The 15,986-nt window shown below is 37.2% G+C and overlaps 1 protein-coding gene and 1 pseudogene across 1 annotated transcript; one reads left to right on the plus strand and one right to left on the minus strand.

Annotated features, from left to right (window-relative positions):
* The first annotated feature begins 538 nt into the window (after positions 1–538).
* LOC131182129 (histone-lysine N-methyltransferase ATX5-like) lies at positions 539–2,636 on the plus strand (annotated as a pseudogene).
* Positions 2,637–3,310: 674 nt separating this feature from the next.
* Positions 3,311–4,015, minus strand: LOC110666197 (putative B3 domain-containing protein At3g24850). Its single transcript, XM_058150776.1, has one exon. It carries the CDS (start codon positions 4,013–4,015, stop codon positions 3,311–3,313), a length of 705 nt encoding a protein of 234 aa, XP_058006759.1.
* Between the last annotated feature and the right edge of the window lie 11,971 nt (positions 4,016–15,986).

Below are 15,986 nucleotides of genomic sequence, written 5' to 3' on the forward strand. Positions count from 1 at the left end.
GAAAATTTCAGAGATTATTAATCGGCTAATCTAATCGATTCCCATATTAAAAGTGATGACAATTTCTTAAAAAAGGAAAAGAAAAAGAAATGAAAAGAGTAGATATTAAGTTCCAATCATATCCTTGATAGGATTTTCATGCTATCTTGTACAATATATATCATTAAAATAAAATAATAAAATTTTTAATTAAAAATAATAAATAAAATATTAATGAAAAATCATACAAAAATTTGAAATTAAAGTTTTATTTTAGAGCTTTTTCGTATTAGTTGATAGCTATTTTAATTTTATTTTTTATTTGAAATGAGATATTTTTGTTAAAAAATAGTATTTATTTTCAATGATGAATTTACTTCTAAGTGTTATAAATAATAAACAATTATTCAATTTATTTATTACAATATTTTAAAAATAAATTTTAATTATTTTTTTATTTTTAAAAATAATAATATAATATGTGTCAAAAACAAATAGGCAAAGAATTTTTCATATATTTATTGGTTATATATTTGATATGATTCATTGATAATGTTTGAATGCATTCAGAGTAAAGTTTCTGTTTTATTCCCTTTCAATATCATAAGATAATGTTTTCTTCCACTTTCAATATCATATGGGATTGTTATCTTTTTGTACCTCTTAATTTGGAAAGAGCATTCAATCTAGTAGTAACGTGATTGTTCTTCTTGGTCGACAGGTAGTTGAAGAGCCTAGAAGTTTTTGTTCTTTCAAAGAGAGGCTTTACCACTTGCAGGCAAATCTCCATTCTTAGTTTTTGTTTGTTAAACTGTTACTTTCTATATTATTCTTCCAACTGTTATTTTGTGTGCATGTGACCCCAGAGAACTGAAAATGATCGAGTTTGCTTTGGTAGATCTGGGATACATGGATGGGGCCTTTTTGCACGGAGAAACATTCAAGAAGGAGAAATGGTATGTTATTTCAGTTAAAACTCGAAAATGGTCCTGCTTATAGGAAGTATTTTTTGTGTAAAAATATAGTAGACTGGTGGTATGAACAAACATATGCTATTAAAAGCACACAGGCATCACTCTTTCCAGTGAGACATCCTTTAGAGTCTTGAAACTTTACAAATGTATTACATATGCAAAATAAATGAGAGAGGTGTTTCTCAAAAATGAAATGGTATCTGTTTGCACCTCCACACTCATGCTGCAACTTATTTTGAGAGCCTGACCTATCTGAAAGCAATGTTTTTCTTTATGCAATAACCTGCGTATGAGGGTGTGTCCATGTCTGAGTGAGCACGTGCTTGTCTCCAGGTCCTTGAATATCGTGGTGAACAGGTGAGACGCAGCATTGCAGATCTTCGGGAGGCACGCTACCGGTTAGAAGGCAAAGACTGCTACGTGAGTTTACAACAACTGCTACAACTAAATCTTAATCATTAACTAGTTGGTTGGCTATATGGATATATATTTTTTTACTATTACTCTTTTATAATATTCAAGTGGTTCAAGTTAAGTGCAACCTGGCGTTGCAGATCTTAGGGAGGTATGCACCAGATGGATTTGAGACCATTCTGGTGATAAAAATTCTTGCAAGCATTTTTCTTAATTGAACTTGCTTTCCTCCTCCTTCCTCCCATATTATCACTTAAATTACAATATTAATCTATCTGCAGTTTTTGCATCCCATTCTTTCTTCTACCTTTTTTCTTCCGAGGACTAAGCTGTGATATGATTTTCTTTTGCGGCTTTTCAAGATCAGCGAAGAGGTACTGGTAGATGCCACTGACAAAAACATTGCACGCCTAATAAACCACTCAGTAAGTTGTTTTTAACAAACTTGGAATTTTTTATTCTTCTGTTGGAGGGAGATCTTCCATTTCCTGCATTCTGCTTCGGCTGTCTCCTATGTATATGATTTCATGTCACACAACATATATTTGACTTTATTACTTGAAATCCTAAGTTAAATGCTTGGAACCTTTTCTGTTTCATATTGTGGCACCCTGTAATTTTTGATTAATTAGTTCAAGGTTAAGGTTTCATCTTCTTTACTAGTCTTAATTTATCCTTGATACAGTGTATGCCGAACTGCTATGCAAGGATCATGAGTGTGGGTGATGATGAAAGCCGTATCGTACTTATTGCTAAGACAAATGTATCTGCTGGTGATGAGCTAACGTTAACTCTCTCTCTCTCTCTCTCTCTCTCTCTCTCTCTCTCTCTCTCTCTCTCTCTCTCTCTCACTCTCAAACATTGGAATTTGTGATATTTTTCACTCTTAAATTCATTTTTTCTACTCATTTCTGGCAGATACGATTACTTGTTTGATCCTGATGAGCTTGATGAATTCAAAGTTCCTTGTTTATGTAAAGCTTCAAATTGCCGGAAATTCATGAATTAGGTTATATACAGAACAATTATTGTTTCTCCGCAAGGAACACTAACCCAATCCCAAGCCTACGGGATCTGAGTCATACAAGATTTGTCCTTTTTGCCAAAAGGAAAATGTAATTTTTTGTTTCTTTTTTTTACTCCCTTAGACAATCTTTGAGCTTAATAAATGTTATAGGTTTGCCTGCTGTTTTAATTCAGGCATTTGTGTAAATTTGTTGACTCACCCTCATTCTCTTATAATTAAAAGCTAACCCATTTTCATTGTTAGTTGGAGCTCTTCATCAGAAGTCACGCACTCGTTCAGAGATTGAAGTTGCTGGATCATTTTTTTCATGATGAGAGATTGGAGTTGTATTGTCATTGGGTTGTTGCCCATGAAATTCAATATGACGAGGTGAATTCGACTCTTAAAGGAAAAATATCGTTCATATGCATGATTATCATAGGTCTACGTGCTTGTACTTTCTCTCCACTTTCATGACATCCACCATTCACTTCAAAAATACAATTGAGAAGCCACTTAAAACAGGTGCAATAAAATAAAATTGGAAAAGGAATTAAGAAACTAACCAGCTCATTTTAGTGTTTTAATTTGGTCCTACAACAATCAGATTTGCGGAAAAATCTTAACAAAATAAAATTGCCTTGAAATTATTTCCATCAGTCATTAAAAAGTTTGGCACATGAACACAAAAAAACTCTGTTATCTTTGAAGAAGATGTCAATTAATAGAAAATCTTTACCTCAACTCTTTACAGTTGTCAACCAATGGATATCCACAATTAGACATAATAAGTTTTAACTAAACATAGATTCCTCAATTTTCCATACATATGCTTTAAAATTGAAGCAAAAAGAAAATTATTGCGCCACTTCATCTGCGATTAGCTTGTTCATTCTCTTCTTCTTCAACCTTTACCAAAATAAAATAAAGTTGTTCTTCAATTCGAAAAAGACCACACTTGAATTATATCGCCTTTTTTCACTCCAATCTTCTTCTTGAAATCATTCCAGTGAGTGCGAAACACAAATGACGTGCAAGTTTTCCCGTTTGATTTCCCCAAGTTCCATTGCTTGAAAATCATGTCACTAAGTTTAAGAATGGGATCGATCATGATCTGCACTTTCATCTCTTCATTCTTTTCTATCTTTTCCCTTTCAACTTCTTTTAAGAACTCACATAGTATTTGCCTCTTGGGCATTGATAAACGACTCTGAGCATCCTGTGTATCAGTGTCCGTGATTGCCTTTTGTATCACTAACTGCAATTCAGTACCATGCATCTCCTTGATCTTCTTCTTGAATTCTTGAGGCAGGTCTGGGGGTGTCACTGGCAATGAACCCTTAGCTATGCCATTCTCACTTTTAGAATTCCCCTTTCTATACCTTTTTCTCCTTTCTTGACCATTCTCAAATACTACATCCCAGTTTTTGTCTTTCTCACAGTCAGGATTTCCTCGTTTCAATGAGGTATTTATTCTCACATTCTTCTTCTGATTCAGTTCTTTCCCAAACTTAATTGCGCTACTCAGTAATTTTTCTCCCACAAACTCTTTGTCCTTAATTGAAATACCCTTTTCTTCAACATGTGAAATTATTGGCTTTTTCAAAGTTTTCTCTCTTAACAACCTCTGTGTCTTCCCCATGTTCATCCTTTTTTTTCTCTCCTTTTTGTCACACCTTACCCCTCTGTAAGGCATAACATGATCCCGTAGAATACCTAATGAACTACCGAACTTCACCTACCAATAACTCATTAAATACCCTACAAGGGATTTTAAAACAATTTTCTTATCTTTGACAAGTGGTGAGCATTTCTAATAAGTATTTAAAACATTTAGTTGAAATTAAAACTAATTAATATTTTTGGCCATTTTAGTTTTCCGTAAATTTTATAAAAATTTTGACAGAGTTTCCTCTGTATTTTGAGAAAACCGTTCTTCGAATACCTGTAAAAAGCACTTCTAAAAGTTTTTCTCAACCACTACTTCGGTTTCACAATCAAACTCAATCAATTTCTCAAAATTCACAAGTTCAATAGTTCTCAAAATACTGTCAATCAATATCATTCATATTTCATTAAAAACAAAATAATTTATACACAACCTTCCAAATTTATATCAAAAGAAACACAAACTAAACTTTATTACAAACTTCATACAAATTTGTGTACAAACTGCTCAAGACCCATTTTTACTTGTCTATACATTTATGTGCAATATATACATCAAAAGGAGTATTTACAGTTAGGGTATAAATTATACCCGAAGGCTTCAAGCTGATGACTTCACACACCTCAGCAGCTCAGTCTGCTGCTCCTCTAGTCTCTGTATTTGCGATAGCAATAAAAGCTATCGCTGAGTACTAGGACTCAGTGGTGCACAATATACTAAAATAATCTTTATGCAAAACTTAAAGCACATTCATTCAAAAATTTGGCTAAACATGAAAATTAAATACAATCATGCATTGTAAGATTTACATGTAAACCAAGTTCATTTCAAAGTATCAAAACACATTTCATAAAACCCACAGTTAGATCATGCCATTCGAAACAAATAGAATCTCAATAGCCAGAGGCTAAAGAGAAATCACATGAATCTCAATAGCCAGAGGCTAAAGAGAAATCATATCACAAGGCTAGCTAGCTCAAATATATGGATATCCATTCACATTCTCTTCTACTGGCACACCTCAACACTTCTCCAGAGAAGGAATCAAAATTCGAAACTAATTACCTCCACTAGTCGTGCTAGTGAGGTGTTCAAATATATGGTCATGACACTGTGGTTTTAAAACTTATCTTAACAATTTGCTAAACATTGTCATTTCAAATATACACAATAATTTTCAACAATTTAGATCAAACATCATAAGAATACCATAATCCAACATTTCATATTATTCAAAACGATATGCAAAAGATGATTATAAAAGTATATGTTGTGCACAAACCTCAAACGAGTCGCCTGTTGGCCTTGACTCGACTCCTCGGGTTCTGTCCCGGTATTCTTTTCCACTGAAACACGAAATTTTCCAATTTTTCAGTACTAAAACTTAAAATAAATCCAAAATAAACTTAACTTCATATTTACCTAGCTCTAACGTGTTAAATTCGACGTTCTCGAAATTTTGTGTTTCGGGTTACTATTCACTACACTATTCAAGTCAAATTATTGACTTTCTAAGGCTTAATAGGTATGGGAACTCCAACTTCACCCACATAGCACATTTTGGTCACCAAACTTGTTGGTTTTGGTCATTTGTTTAAAGCTTAGGTCATTTTGGCAAAATTGCCAATTTTTGGTTTTGGTTCTACGAAGTTGCACTATTCCATTGGTCGATCTACTGTTGGAATTCAACAAAACTTCCTTCATAGAAAATGTTTCTTATTGTCTTAAGTGTATTCTCATTTTTGGATCACCTCAATCGGAGTTTTGTAGCTCAAGTTATGGTCAAAATAAGTTTACTGTTCACGTGCACTGTTCATGCTGCAATTTTGGGTTCCGGCAGATTTTTGTCCAACTTTGGTCAATAATTTGATCAAGTTAAGTTCATAATTTGGTCTCACTTTCTTCATATGAAATGTTCTACTATGTCTTAGGTTTCCATCGGTTCAAGAATCACCTAAATCCGAGTTTTCTAGAGGGAGTTATAGCCATCCAAACATTGCTGCTCAATGAAAACTCTGCAGAGTTGCAGGTTTGGTAGCCTAACTTTGCTCAATAATTTGAATGGGTTAATGGCATAATTTGGGGTGATGTTCTTCATGAAAGTTTTAGATCTATATGCCCTCTAACCCCTGGCCAAATTTCAGGTCAATTTGACCTGTCTAACTCGAGTTATGACCAAATAAACAGTTACTGTTCATTTGGTCAATTTAGTGCAGTGGCAGCCTGCTATCACTTCACTTTGGTCAATTGTTTCACCAAGTTTTGGTCAGTTTTTGGCCATGGTTCCTCAATGAAAATTGTGCTATTTTATGTCTATTTTCATCTCCAATTAGTAGCATATCAATTGGGCTTGTAAAATTTGAGTTTTGGTCCTTCAAAGTGGGTTTGGTCATGCTGCCAGCAGCATGACCATTGACCTACGAATTTGATTTTTATTCCAACAATTCCCACACAACTTATTTGGTCATAATTGACCATTATTTCATTTCACAATAGGTCAAACATGCTATTTATGCATTTCTCCAAATTTTTGCCTCAAAACCCTAACATTCAAACCCTAATTCACTCAAATTGTGCAATTAATCACACTTAATGGTTTTAATGCTAATCATTCAACTAAGGAAGGTTTCTAAACTCATTCAAACCCATTAAATTCATTCAATTCATACTCCCTTCAACCAGGCCAAATTTCAGCAATGGTCATTCTCCTATGTTTGTTTCATTTAATCAAGTTCTAAGCTCACTTTCAACCATCACATATGCATTTGAATGGATAAATAAAGAGTTTAGCATACTAACCTTTGTGTAGCAATTTTCTTCCTCCTTTCCTTCAAATTTTCCTTCTTTCTTTCTTGCTCAATCCTCTTCTCAAGTTGCCTAGATAAGCTTTAACTATGGTGGCTAATTTTTCTATGGTGGAATTAGGGATTTGATCAAGCTCAAAATGAGCTTTAATGGAGGTTTTGGGTGAGGGAGAGGGTGAGGGAGAGAGAGTCACGTTTTTGATGAAGAAGATGACTTTATTATATTTGTTTTCTTTTCTTTTCTTTTCTTTTATGTCTTAGGAAGACCAAAATTCTCAAATTAATAAAATAAATCAATTAAGCCTTTATGACATCATGCATGATGTCATCACTTTGACTTTTCCATCTTCTTTCTTTTTTTTTTATTTATTTATTTTTCTATTAGTTCTTTAATTTAATTCTCGATTCCGAAATTTTCTTTTCTCCGATTTTATTCGATGATTAGGTCGAGTCGACTCTAAGGTCAATTGACCAAATTGCCCTCGCATGTTCATCCGGTTTGCAAATAATCCAATATTTCTTCCGCTCACGACCTAATTATTTGACCGACTTAATGATTCTTTTCGTGATTTTCTCTTTTCCATTGTGTTCATAAGGTCCTAAGGACATGGCGTCACTTTTACGGTTGAAATTTGAGTTTAAAAGCGACTTGCGATGCGTTCAGGAGGTCACTCATCGCTGTGACTCTCGGCTCGTTAACCTCTTATGTTCTGTTTTTCTTATTTATAGTTAACTAATTAAACATTGCTAATTATTTGTGTTTATGGCTTCTCAAGTTGTCTTAAGTGTGGCCCTAATCCCATTAATTGTCCTGATGACACCGTCACCAGACGATGAAATATACCAGGCTATACCAATAGGGGTGTTACAATTCTTCTCCCCTTAAATAAATTTCGTCTCGAAATTTTACCTGGTATCATATGCGACCACTTTCCCTTCTTGCATGAGTACACACCCTAACCCATTGTGTGAGGCATCACTGTAGACTACAAAGTCTTTTATAGACATTGGCTGTGTTAACACTGGTGCCTCTGTCAACATAGCCTTCAGCCTCTCAAAACTGGCTTGACACTTGTCATTCCAGTCAAATTTCATATTCTAGAGTACTAATTACGTCATTTGAGCATCTATTAGTGAAAATCCATATAAAAATCATCTATAATATCCAGCTAACCCCAAGAAACTTCTGATCTCAGTTGTATTTCTGGGAGGCTTCCATTCCATCACTGCTTCAATCTTCTTGGGATCCACTCTGATCCCTTCAGCTGATACTACATGTCCAAGGAATGCAATCTCATTCAACCAGAACTCACACTTGGACAATTTAGCATACAATTTCTTCTCTTTTAGAGTCTGCAGAACAATTCTCAAATGCTCATCATGTTCTGCTTTATCCTTGGAATACACCAGGATGTCATCAATGAAGACCACTACGAATCGATCTAAGTATGGATGGAAGATACGGTTCATAAGGTCCATGAATGCTGCTGGAGCATTTGTTAACCTAAATGGCATCACCAGGAATTCATAATGCCCATACTGGGTTCTAAATGCAGTCTTAGGCACATTTGCATCCTTAACCCTTAGCTGATGACACCCTGATATCAATCTCTGAACAGCTGTGGGTGTTGTCTCCTCATGTCCTCCTCTCGTTCCCAAGTAGCTTCTTAGCCCGAATGATGGTTCCACAGCACTTTTACCAACGGTATCTGCTTATTCCGTAGCTGCTTCACCTCATAAGCCAGAATCTTTATGGGTTCTTCTTCATATGTGAGGTCCGGATTCACTTCTATTTCTTCTACTGGTAGTACATGAGATGGGTCTGATCGGTACCTCCTCAACATGGACACATGGAAGACATTATGTATCTTCTCCAACTCTGGAGGTAGTGCCAACCGATATGCCAAAGGACCCACTCTTTCCAGAACCTCATATGGCCCGATAAAATGAGGACTTAGTTTCCCCTTTCTGCCGAATCTCATAATCCTCTTCCAAGGAGAAACCTTGAGGAAAACTTTCTCACCCACTACATACTCAATATCTCTTCTTTTCAAATCAACATAGGACTTCTGACGGTCTGATGCAGCTCTAAGTCGTTCTCTGATCACCCTAATTTTCTCTTCAGTCTGTTGGACAATTTCGGGTCCGATCATCTTTCTTTCACCCACGTCATCCCAACACAACGGGGTTCTACATTTTCTGCCATACAAAGCTTCATATGGAGGCATCCCAATGCTTGATTGGTAGCTGTTGTTGTAAGCAAACTCAATCAAAGGCAAGTGTGTATCCCAACTACCCTCAAACTCAATCACACAAGCCCGTAGCATGTCCTCCAAAATCTGAATTACCCTCTCGGGTGGCCATGCATGCGTGGGTGGAATGCAGTACTAAAGTTCAATCTAGTTCCTAGGGCTCTCTGAAGACTACCCCAGAATCTAGAAGTGAACCTAGGATCTCTGTCTGACACAATAGATACTGGCACTCCATGCAGTGTCACAATCTCATCGATGTATAACTTGGCCAATCTTTTTAAACTGTAATCCATCCGGACTGGCAGAAAATGGGCAGATTTAGTCAGTCTGTCAATAATGACCCAAACTGCATCATGACTCTTTTGTGTCCTCGGAAGTCCCATCACAAAATCCATCGTTATTCTCTCCCATTTCCACTCTGGTACTGGTAGTGGATGTAACAACCCAGCGGGTACTTGATGCTCTGCCTTTACTTGCTGACAAGTTAGGCATTTAGATACAAACTCTGCCACATCCCTTTTCATACCCATCCACCAGTAATGCTCCTTTAGCCCTCTATACATTTTTGTGCCACGTGGTGCATGGCAAAGGAGACTCATGTGCTTCCTTCAAAATGATCGCCTCAAATCAACATCATTAGGAACACACATTACGCCTGGTGTAGCGATGAGACCATCATCTCGATCGAGAATTCGGTTTTTGCCTGCTGGACTTCTTCCATCGACTTCGATACTTCGATCATTACGGCGACCATTCTAATCGATCAACCAACACTGGCTGTACATGCCATGCAATTGCTGTTTGCCCATCATCATTAATCTCTAAACTGGCATGTAATGATCTCAACTCATGTACCAAAGACAAAGGAGTAACTTGTAGATTTGCCATAGTCTTACGACTTAAGGCGTCAGCCACAACATTAGCTTTCCCTGGCTGATAGTCTATCAGACAATCATAGTCTTTTATCAACTCTAACCATCTCCTCTGTCTCAAATTCAACTCTTTTTGGGTGCCCAAATACTTCAAGCTCTTATGATCTGTATAGATGTAGCACTTCTCCCCATACAAATAATGCCTCCAGATCTTAAGAGCAAACACAATAGCTGCAAGCTCCAAATCATGTGTTGGATAGTTCCTCTCATGCGGTTTTAGCTGGCGTGATGCATAGGCAATGACATTTCGATCTTGCATCAATACACAGCCTAACCCATTGTGAGAAGCGTCACTATATACTGTATATTCTTTACCTGGAGTAGGTAAAGTAAGGACTGGAGCTTCAGTCAAACATCTCTTCAATTCATCAAAACTCTGCTGGCATTTATCCGTCCACTGAAATTTTACATCTTTTCTAAGCAGCTTGGTCAATGGAGATGCCAACATGGAGAATCCCTTCACAAATCTACGGTAGTATCCAGCTAAACCCAGAAAACTACGAATTTCTGTGACATTTTTGGGTGGCCTCCAATTAAGGACAGGTTCAATCTTACTTGAATCTACCTTGATGCCCTCTTCTGATACTACATGCCCCAAGAAAGATATCTGCTTCAGCCAAAATTCACATTTCGACAATTTGGCATATAGCTGTTTCTCTCTCAAAATCTGCAGTACAATCCGCAGATGTCTATCATGCTCTTCTGTATTCCTCGAATAGACCAATATATCATCAATGAATACCACAACAAACTGGTCGAGGTATGGTCTGAAGATAGTGTTCATCAGATCCATAAAAGCAGCCGGAGCATTAGTTAACCCGAATGGCATGACCAAGAACTCATAATGGCCATAGCGGGTTCTGAAGGTAGTTTTTGAAATACTCTACTCTTGAACTTTCAGCTGATAATAACCTGATCTCATGTCAATTTTGGAGAACACAGCTGCACCCCTTAACTGATCAAACAAGTCATCAATGCGGGGAAATGGATATCTATTCTTTATTGTCACCTTATTCAACTGCCGATAATCAATACACAAGTGGAGAGTGCCATCTTTCTTCTTTACAAACAACACTGGCGCTCCCCAAGGTGACACACTAGGGCGGATAAAGCCCTTGTCAAGCAATTCTTGCAACTGCACTTTCAATTCTTTCAATTCTGCAGGTGCCATTCTATATGGCGTTATGGAGATTGGGTCCACACCAGGCATAACATTAATCTCAAATTGCACTTCTCTTTCTGGAGGTAATCCTGGTAGTTCATCAGGAAATACATCCGAAAAGTCACATACCGTAGGGATGTCCCTTAGTGCTGGACTCCCCACTTGGGTGTCTATCACATGTGCCAAGTATGCTTCACACCCCTTTCTGATCATTCTTCTGGCTAATGCAGCCGAAATGATGTTTGATGGCAATAAATGCCTCTCCCCATGTATTACCACATCATCGTACAAAGGGAGACCAAAAGTGACTCTTGATCTCTGATCAATCATGGCGTGATGCCTGGCTAACCAATCCATGCCCAAGATGATATCATACTCTCTGAAGGGCATTTTAATCAAGTCTGACAAGAAAACATGTCCTTGGATTACCAAAGGACAGTCTCTATAAATTCTGTTGACCCGGACCTCTTGTCCTAACGAACTAGTTACTAGCACTTCAAAACCCATTTGCACACATGGAACAGCAAGTGAATTGACTATGCTAGCACTAACATATGAATGGGTTGAACCCGGATCAAACAATACAAATACTTCTTGATCAGAGATAAAGAATATACCAGCTACCACATCAGAAGTCTCAGCCTCTTCACGCTGTCTCATTGCGTAGATTCTGGTTGAAGCACTTCCTTGTCATGACTGACCAATTGTGCCTCGATCGCTGAGCGGTGCCTCTACCTCTGCCTCTTCCTCTGCCATTGGCGTGAACCTGCAGGCGGGACTGCAATAGATCCTCGGCGTAGTAGGAGAGTGGACCATATCTCGGAGCACTAGTACAGTCTCTTGCTAAATGACCCTTGCCCCAGATTAAAGCAGCTCCAGTGGCCCAATAACATTCCCCATGAATCTTGCCACAAGTCTCACAGGCGGGCATGTGAACCCTACTCATCTTGACTGCACCTAGGGGTCTCTGTCCGAGAATCGGCTCCTCTTGAATCTTCCACCTCGACCCTGGGTCCACTAAACTTCTTTCTCTTTCAGAGGTAGCACCGTAACTCTGTTCAACCGATTTTTCCCCCTTGTCTTTTCTCGATTTCTCTTGTGAACCCTTGCTCACCGCCCTTACGATTCTATCCTTTCTAATTCCAAGGCTTGTGAGATTAATTCAAAAATTCTGATGTCTGAAACCCACAACTTGCATTCTCGGACTCTGTCTTAGCCCGGACTCAAACCTCTTACATGTCTGCAGGGTGGAGACTAAGCTTCGACATAGTGGCTTAGCCTTGAGAAATCTCTTTCATACTCTGCTACAGTTCGGTTCCCTTGTTTCAAACTCAAAAATTCTTGCAGTTTCTGATCAACATATGCATCTGGGATGTATTTCTGTCTGAACTCTCTGATGAAGTCATCCTGTGTCAAGATCGTGGTTCAGCCAAGCTGTGGGGGATGGTCTTCCACCAATAATACGCATCACTTTGCAGTAGCGACTCAGAATATTCCAACTTCAGCTCATCTTGGCAGTACAGTTTCTTAAACACTCTGTCCATTCTTTCAAGCCATTGCTCTGCCTCTAAAGGGTCCACTGTACCCTTAAATTCTGCAGCCCCATACTTTAGCAATTTATCAAACTGTCTAGCTGGAGGCAGTGGTTGTGCCACAGGTGGTTGGGGTGGAGCTTGAGTAGGCATACTCCCAGCCATTTGTTGAAACATCGCAGCCATCTCTGCAGGCGAATCGGCAGGAATCTGCGGCATTTGTAGGGTCTTTGCCGACCCACTAACATTCGAAAGCCGGGCTTCCCCTTGTGCCTCAGCTTCAACAGACTGCTCGACTGAGCGATCCCTTTCTTCCATAACAGTTTGGAGTAGGGTATCTCCTGAACAAGTAACACAAGGAGATTTCCCTCCGTTAGTTCATATTCATGATGTAATGCATTGTATGTAACAAATATGGACATTGAGCAGTTGTACTTAACAAAGAAAAGACACAAATTCACAATTGAAAACATAATTCAAAAACTTGCTCTGATACCACTAAAATATGTCACACCTTACCTCTCTGTAAGGCATAACATGATCCCGTAGAATACCTAATGAACTACCGAACTTCACCTACCGATAACTCATTAAGTACCCTACAAGGGATTTTAAAACAATTTTCTTATCTTTGACAAGTGGTGAGCATTTCTAATAAGTATTTAAAACATTTAGTTGAAATTAAAACTAATTAATATTTTTGGCCATTTTAGTTTTCCGCAAATTTTATAAAAATTTTGACAAAGTTTCCTCTGTATTTTGAGAAAACCGTTCTTCGAATACCTGTAAAAAGCACTTCTAAAAGTTTTTCTCAACCACTACTTCGGTTTCATAATCAAACTCAATCAATTTCTCAAAATTCACAAGTTCAATAGTTCTCAAAATACTGTCAATCAATATCATTCATATTTCATTAAAAACAAAATAATTTATACACAACCTTCCAAATTTATATCAAAAGAAACACAAACTAAACTTTATTACAAACTTCATACAAATTTGTGTACAAGCTGCTCAAGACCCATTTTTACCTATCCATACATTTATGTGCAATATATACATCAAAAGGAGTATTTACAGTTAGGGTATAAATTATACCCGAAGGCTTCAAGCTGATGACTTCACACACCTCAGCAGCTCAGTCTGCTGCTCCTCTAGTCTCTGTATCTGCGACAGCAATAAAAGCTATCGCTGAGTACTAGGACTCAGTGGTGCACAATATACTAAAATAATCTTTATGCAAAACTTAAAGCACATTCATTCAAAAATTTGGCTAAACATGAAAATTAAATACAATCATGCATTGTAAGATTTTACATGTAAACCAAGTTCATTTCAAAGTATCAAAACACATTTCATAAAACCCACAGTTAGATCATGCCATTCGAAACAAATAGAATCTCAATAGCCAGAGGCTAAAGAGAAATCACATGAATCTCAATAGCCAGAGGCTAAAGATAAATCATATCACAAGGCTAGCTAGCTCAAATATATGGATATCCATTCACATCCTCTTCTACTGGCACACCTCAACACTTCTCCAGAGAAGGAATCAAAATTCGAAACTAATTACCTCCACTAGTCATGCTAGTGAGGTGTTCAAATATATGGTCATGGCACTATGGTTTCAAAACTTATCTTAACAATTTGCTAAACATTGTCATTTCAAATATACACAATAATTTTCAACAGTTTAGATCAAACATCATAAGAATACCATAATCCAACATTTCATATTATTCAAAACGATATGCAAAAGATGATTATAAAAGTATATGTTGTGCACAAACCTCAAACGAGTCGCCTGTTGGCCTTGACTCGACTCCTCGGGTTCTGTCCCGGTATTCTTTTCCACTGAAACACGAAATTTTTCAATGTTTCAGTACTAAAACTTAAAATAAATCCAAAATAAACTTAACTTCACATTTAACTAGCTCTAACGTGTTAAATTCGACGTTCTCGAAATTTTGTGTTTCGGGTTACTATTCACTGCATTATTCAAGTCAAATTATTGACTTTCTAAGGCTTAATAGGTATGGGAACTCCAATTTCACCCATATACCACATTTTGGTCACCAAACTTGTTGGTTTTGGTCATTTGTTTAAAGCTTAGGTCATTTTGGCAAAATTGCCAATTTTCGGTTTTGGTTCTCCGAAGTTGCACTATTCCATTGGTCGATCTACTGTTGGAATTTAACAAAACTTCCTTTATAGAAAATGTTCCTTATTGTCTTAAGTGTATTCTCATTTTTGGATCACCTCAATCGGAGTTTTGTAGCTCAAGTTATGGTTAAAATAAGTTTACTGTTCAAGTGCACTGTTCATGCTGTAATTTTGGGTTCTGGCAGATTTTTGTCCAACTTTGGTCAATAATTTGATCAAGTTAAGTTCATAATTTGGTCTCACTTTCTTCATATGAAATGTTCTACTATGTCTTAGGTTTCCATCGGTTCAAGAATTGCCTAAATCCGAGTTTTCTAGAGGGAGTTATAGCCATCCAAACATTGCTGCTCAATGAAAACTCTGCAGAGTTGCAGGTTTGGTAGCCTAACTTTGCTCAATAATCTGAATGGGTTAATGGCATAATTTGGGGTGATGTTCTTCTTTAAAGTTTTAGATCTATATGCCCTCTAACCCCTGGCCAAATTTCAGGTCAATTTGACCTGTCTAACTCGAGTTATGACCAAATGAACAGTTACTGTTCATTTGGTCAATTTAGTGCAGTGGCAGCCTGCTATCACTTCACTTTGGTCAATTGTTTCACCAAGTTTTGGTCAGTTTTTGGCCATGGTTCCTCAATGAAAATTGTGCTATTTTATATCTATTTTCATCTCCAATTGGTAGCATATCAATTGGGCTTGTAAAATTTGAGTTTTGGTCCTTCAAAGTGGGTTTGCTCATGCTGCCAGCAGCATGACCATTGAGCTACGAATTTGATTTTTATTCCAACAATTCCCACACAACTTATTTGGTCATAATTGACCATTATTTCATTTCACAATAGGTCAAACATGCCATTTATGCATTTCTCCAAATTTTTGCCTCAAAACCCTAACATTCAAACCCTAATTCACTCAAATTGTGCAATTAATCACACTTAATGGTTTTAATGCTAATCATTCAACTAAGGAAGGTTTCTAAACTCATTCAAACCCATTAAATTCATGCAATTCATACTCCCTTCAACCAGGCCAAATTTCAGCAATGGTCATTCTCCCATGTTTGTTTCATTTAATCAAGTTCTAAGCTCACTTTCAACCAT

This window comes from Hevea brasiliensis, chromosome 8, assembly GCF_030052815.1.
Source record: "Hevea brasiliensis isolate MT/VB/25A 57/8 chromosome 8, ASM3005281v1, whole genome shotgun sequence".
Lineage (NCBI taxonomy): Eukaryota > Viridiplantae > Streptophyta > Magnoliopsida > Malpighiales > Euphorbiaceae > Hevea > Hevea brasiliensis.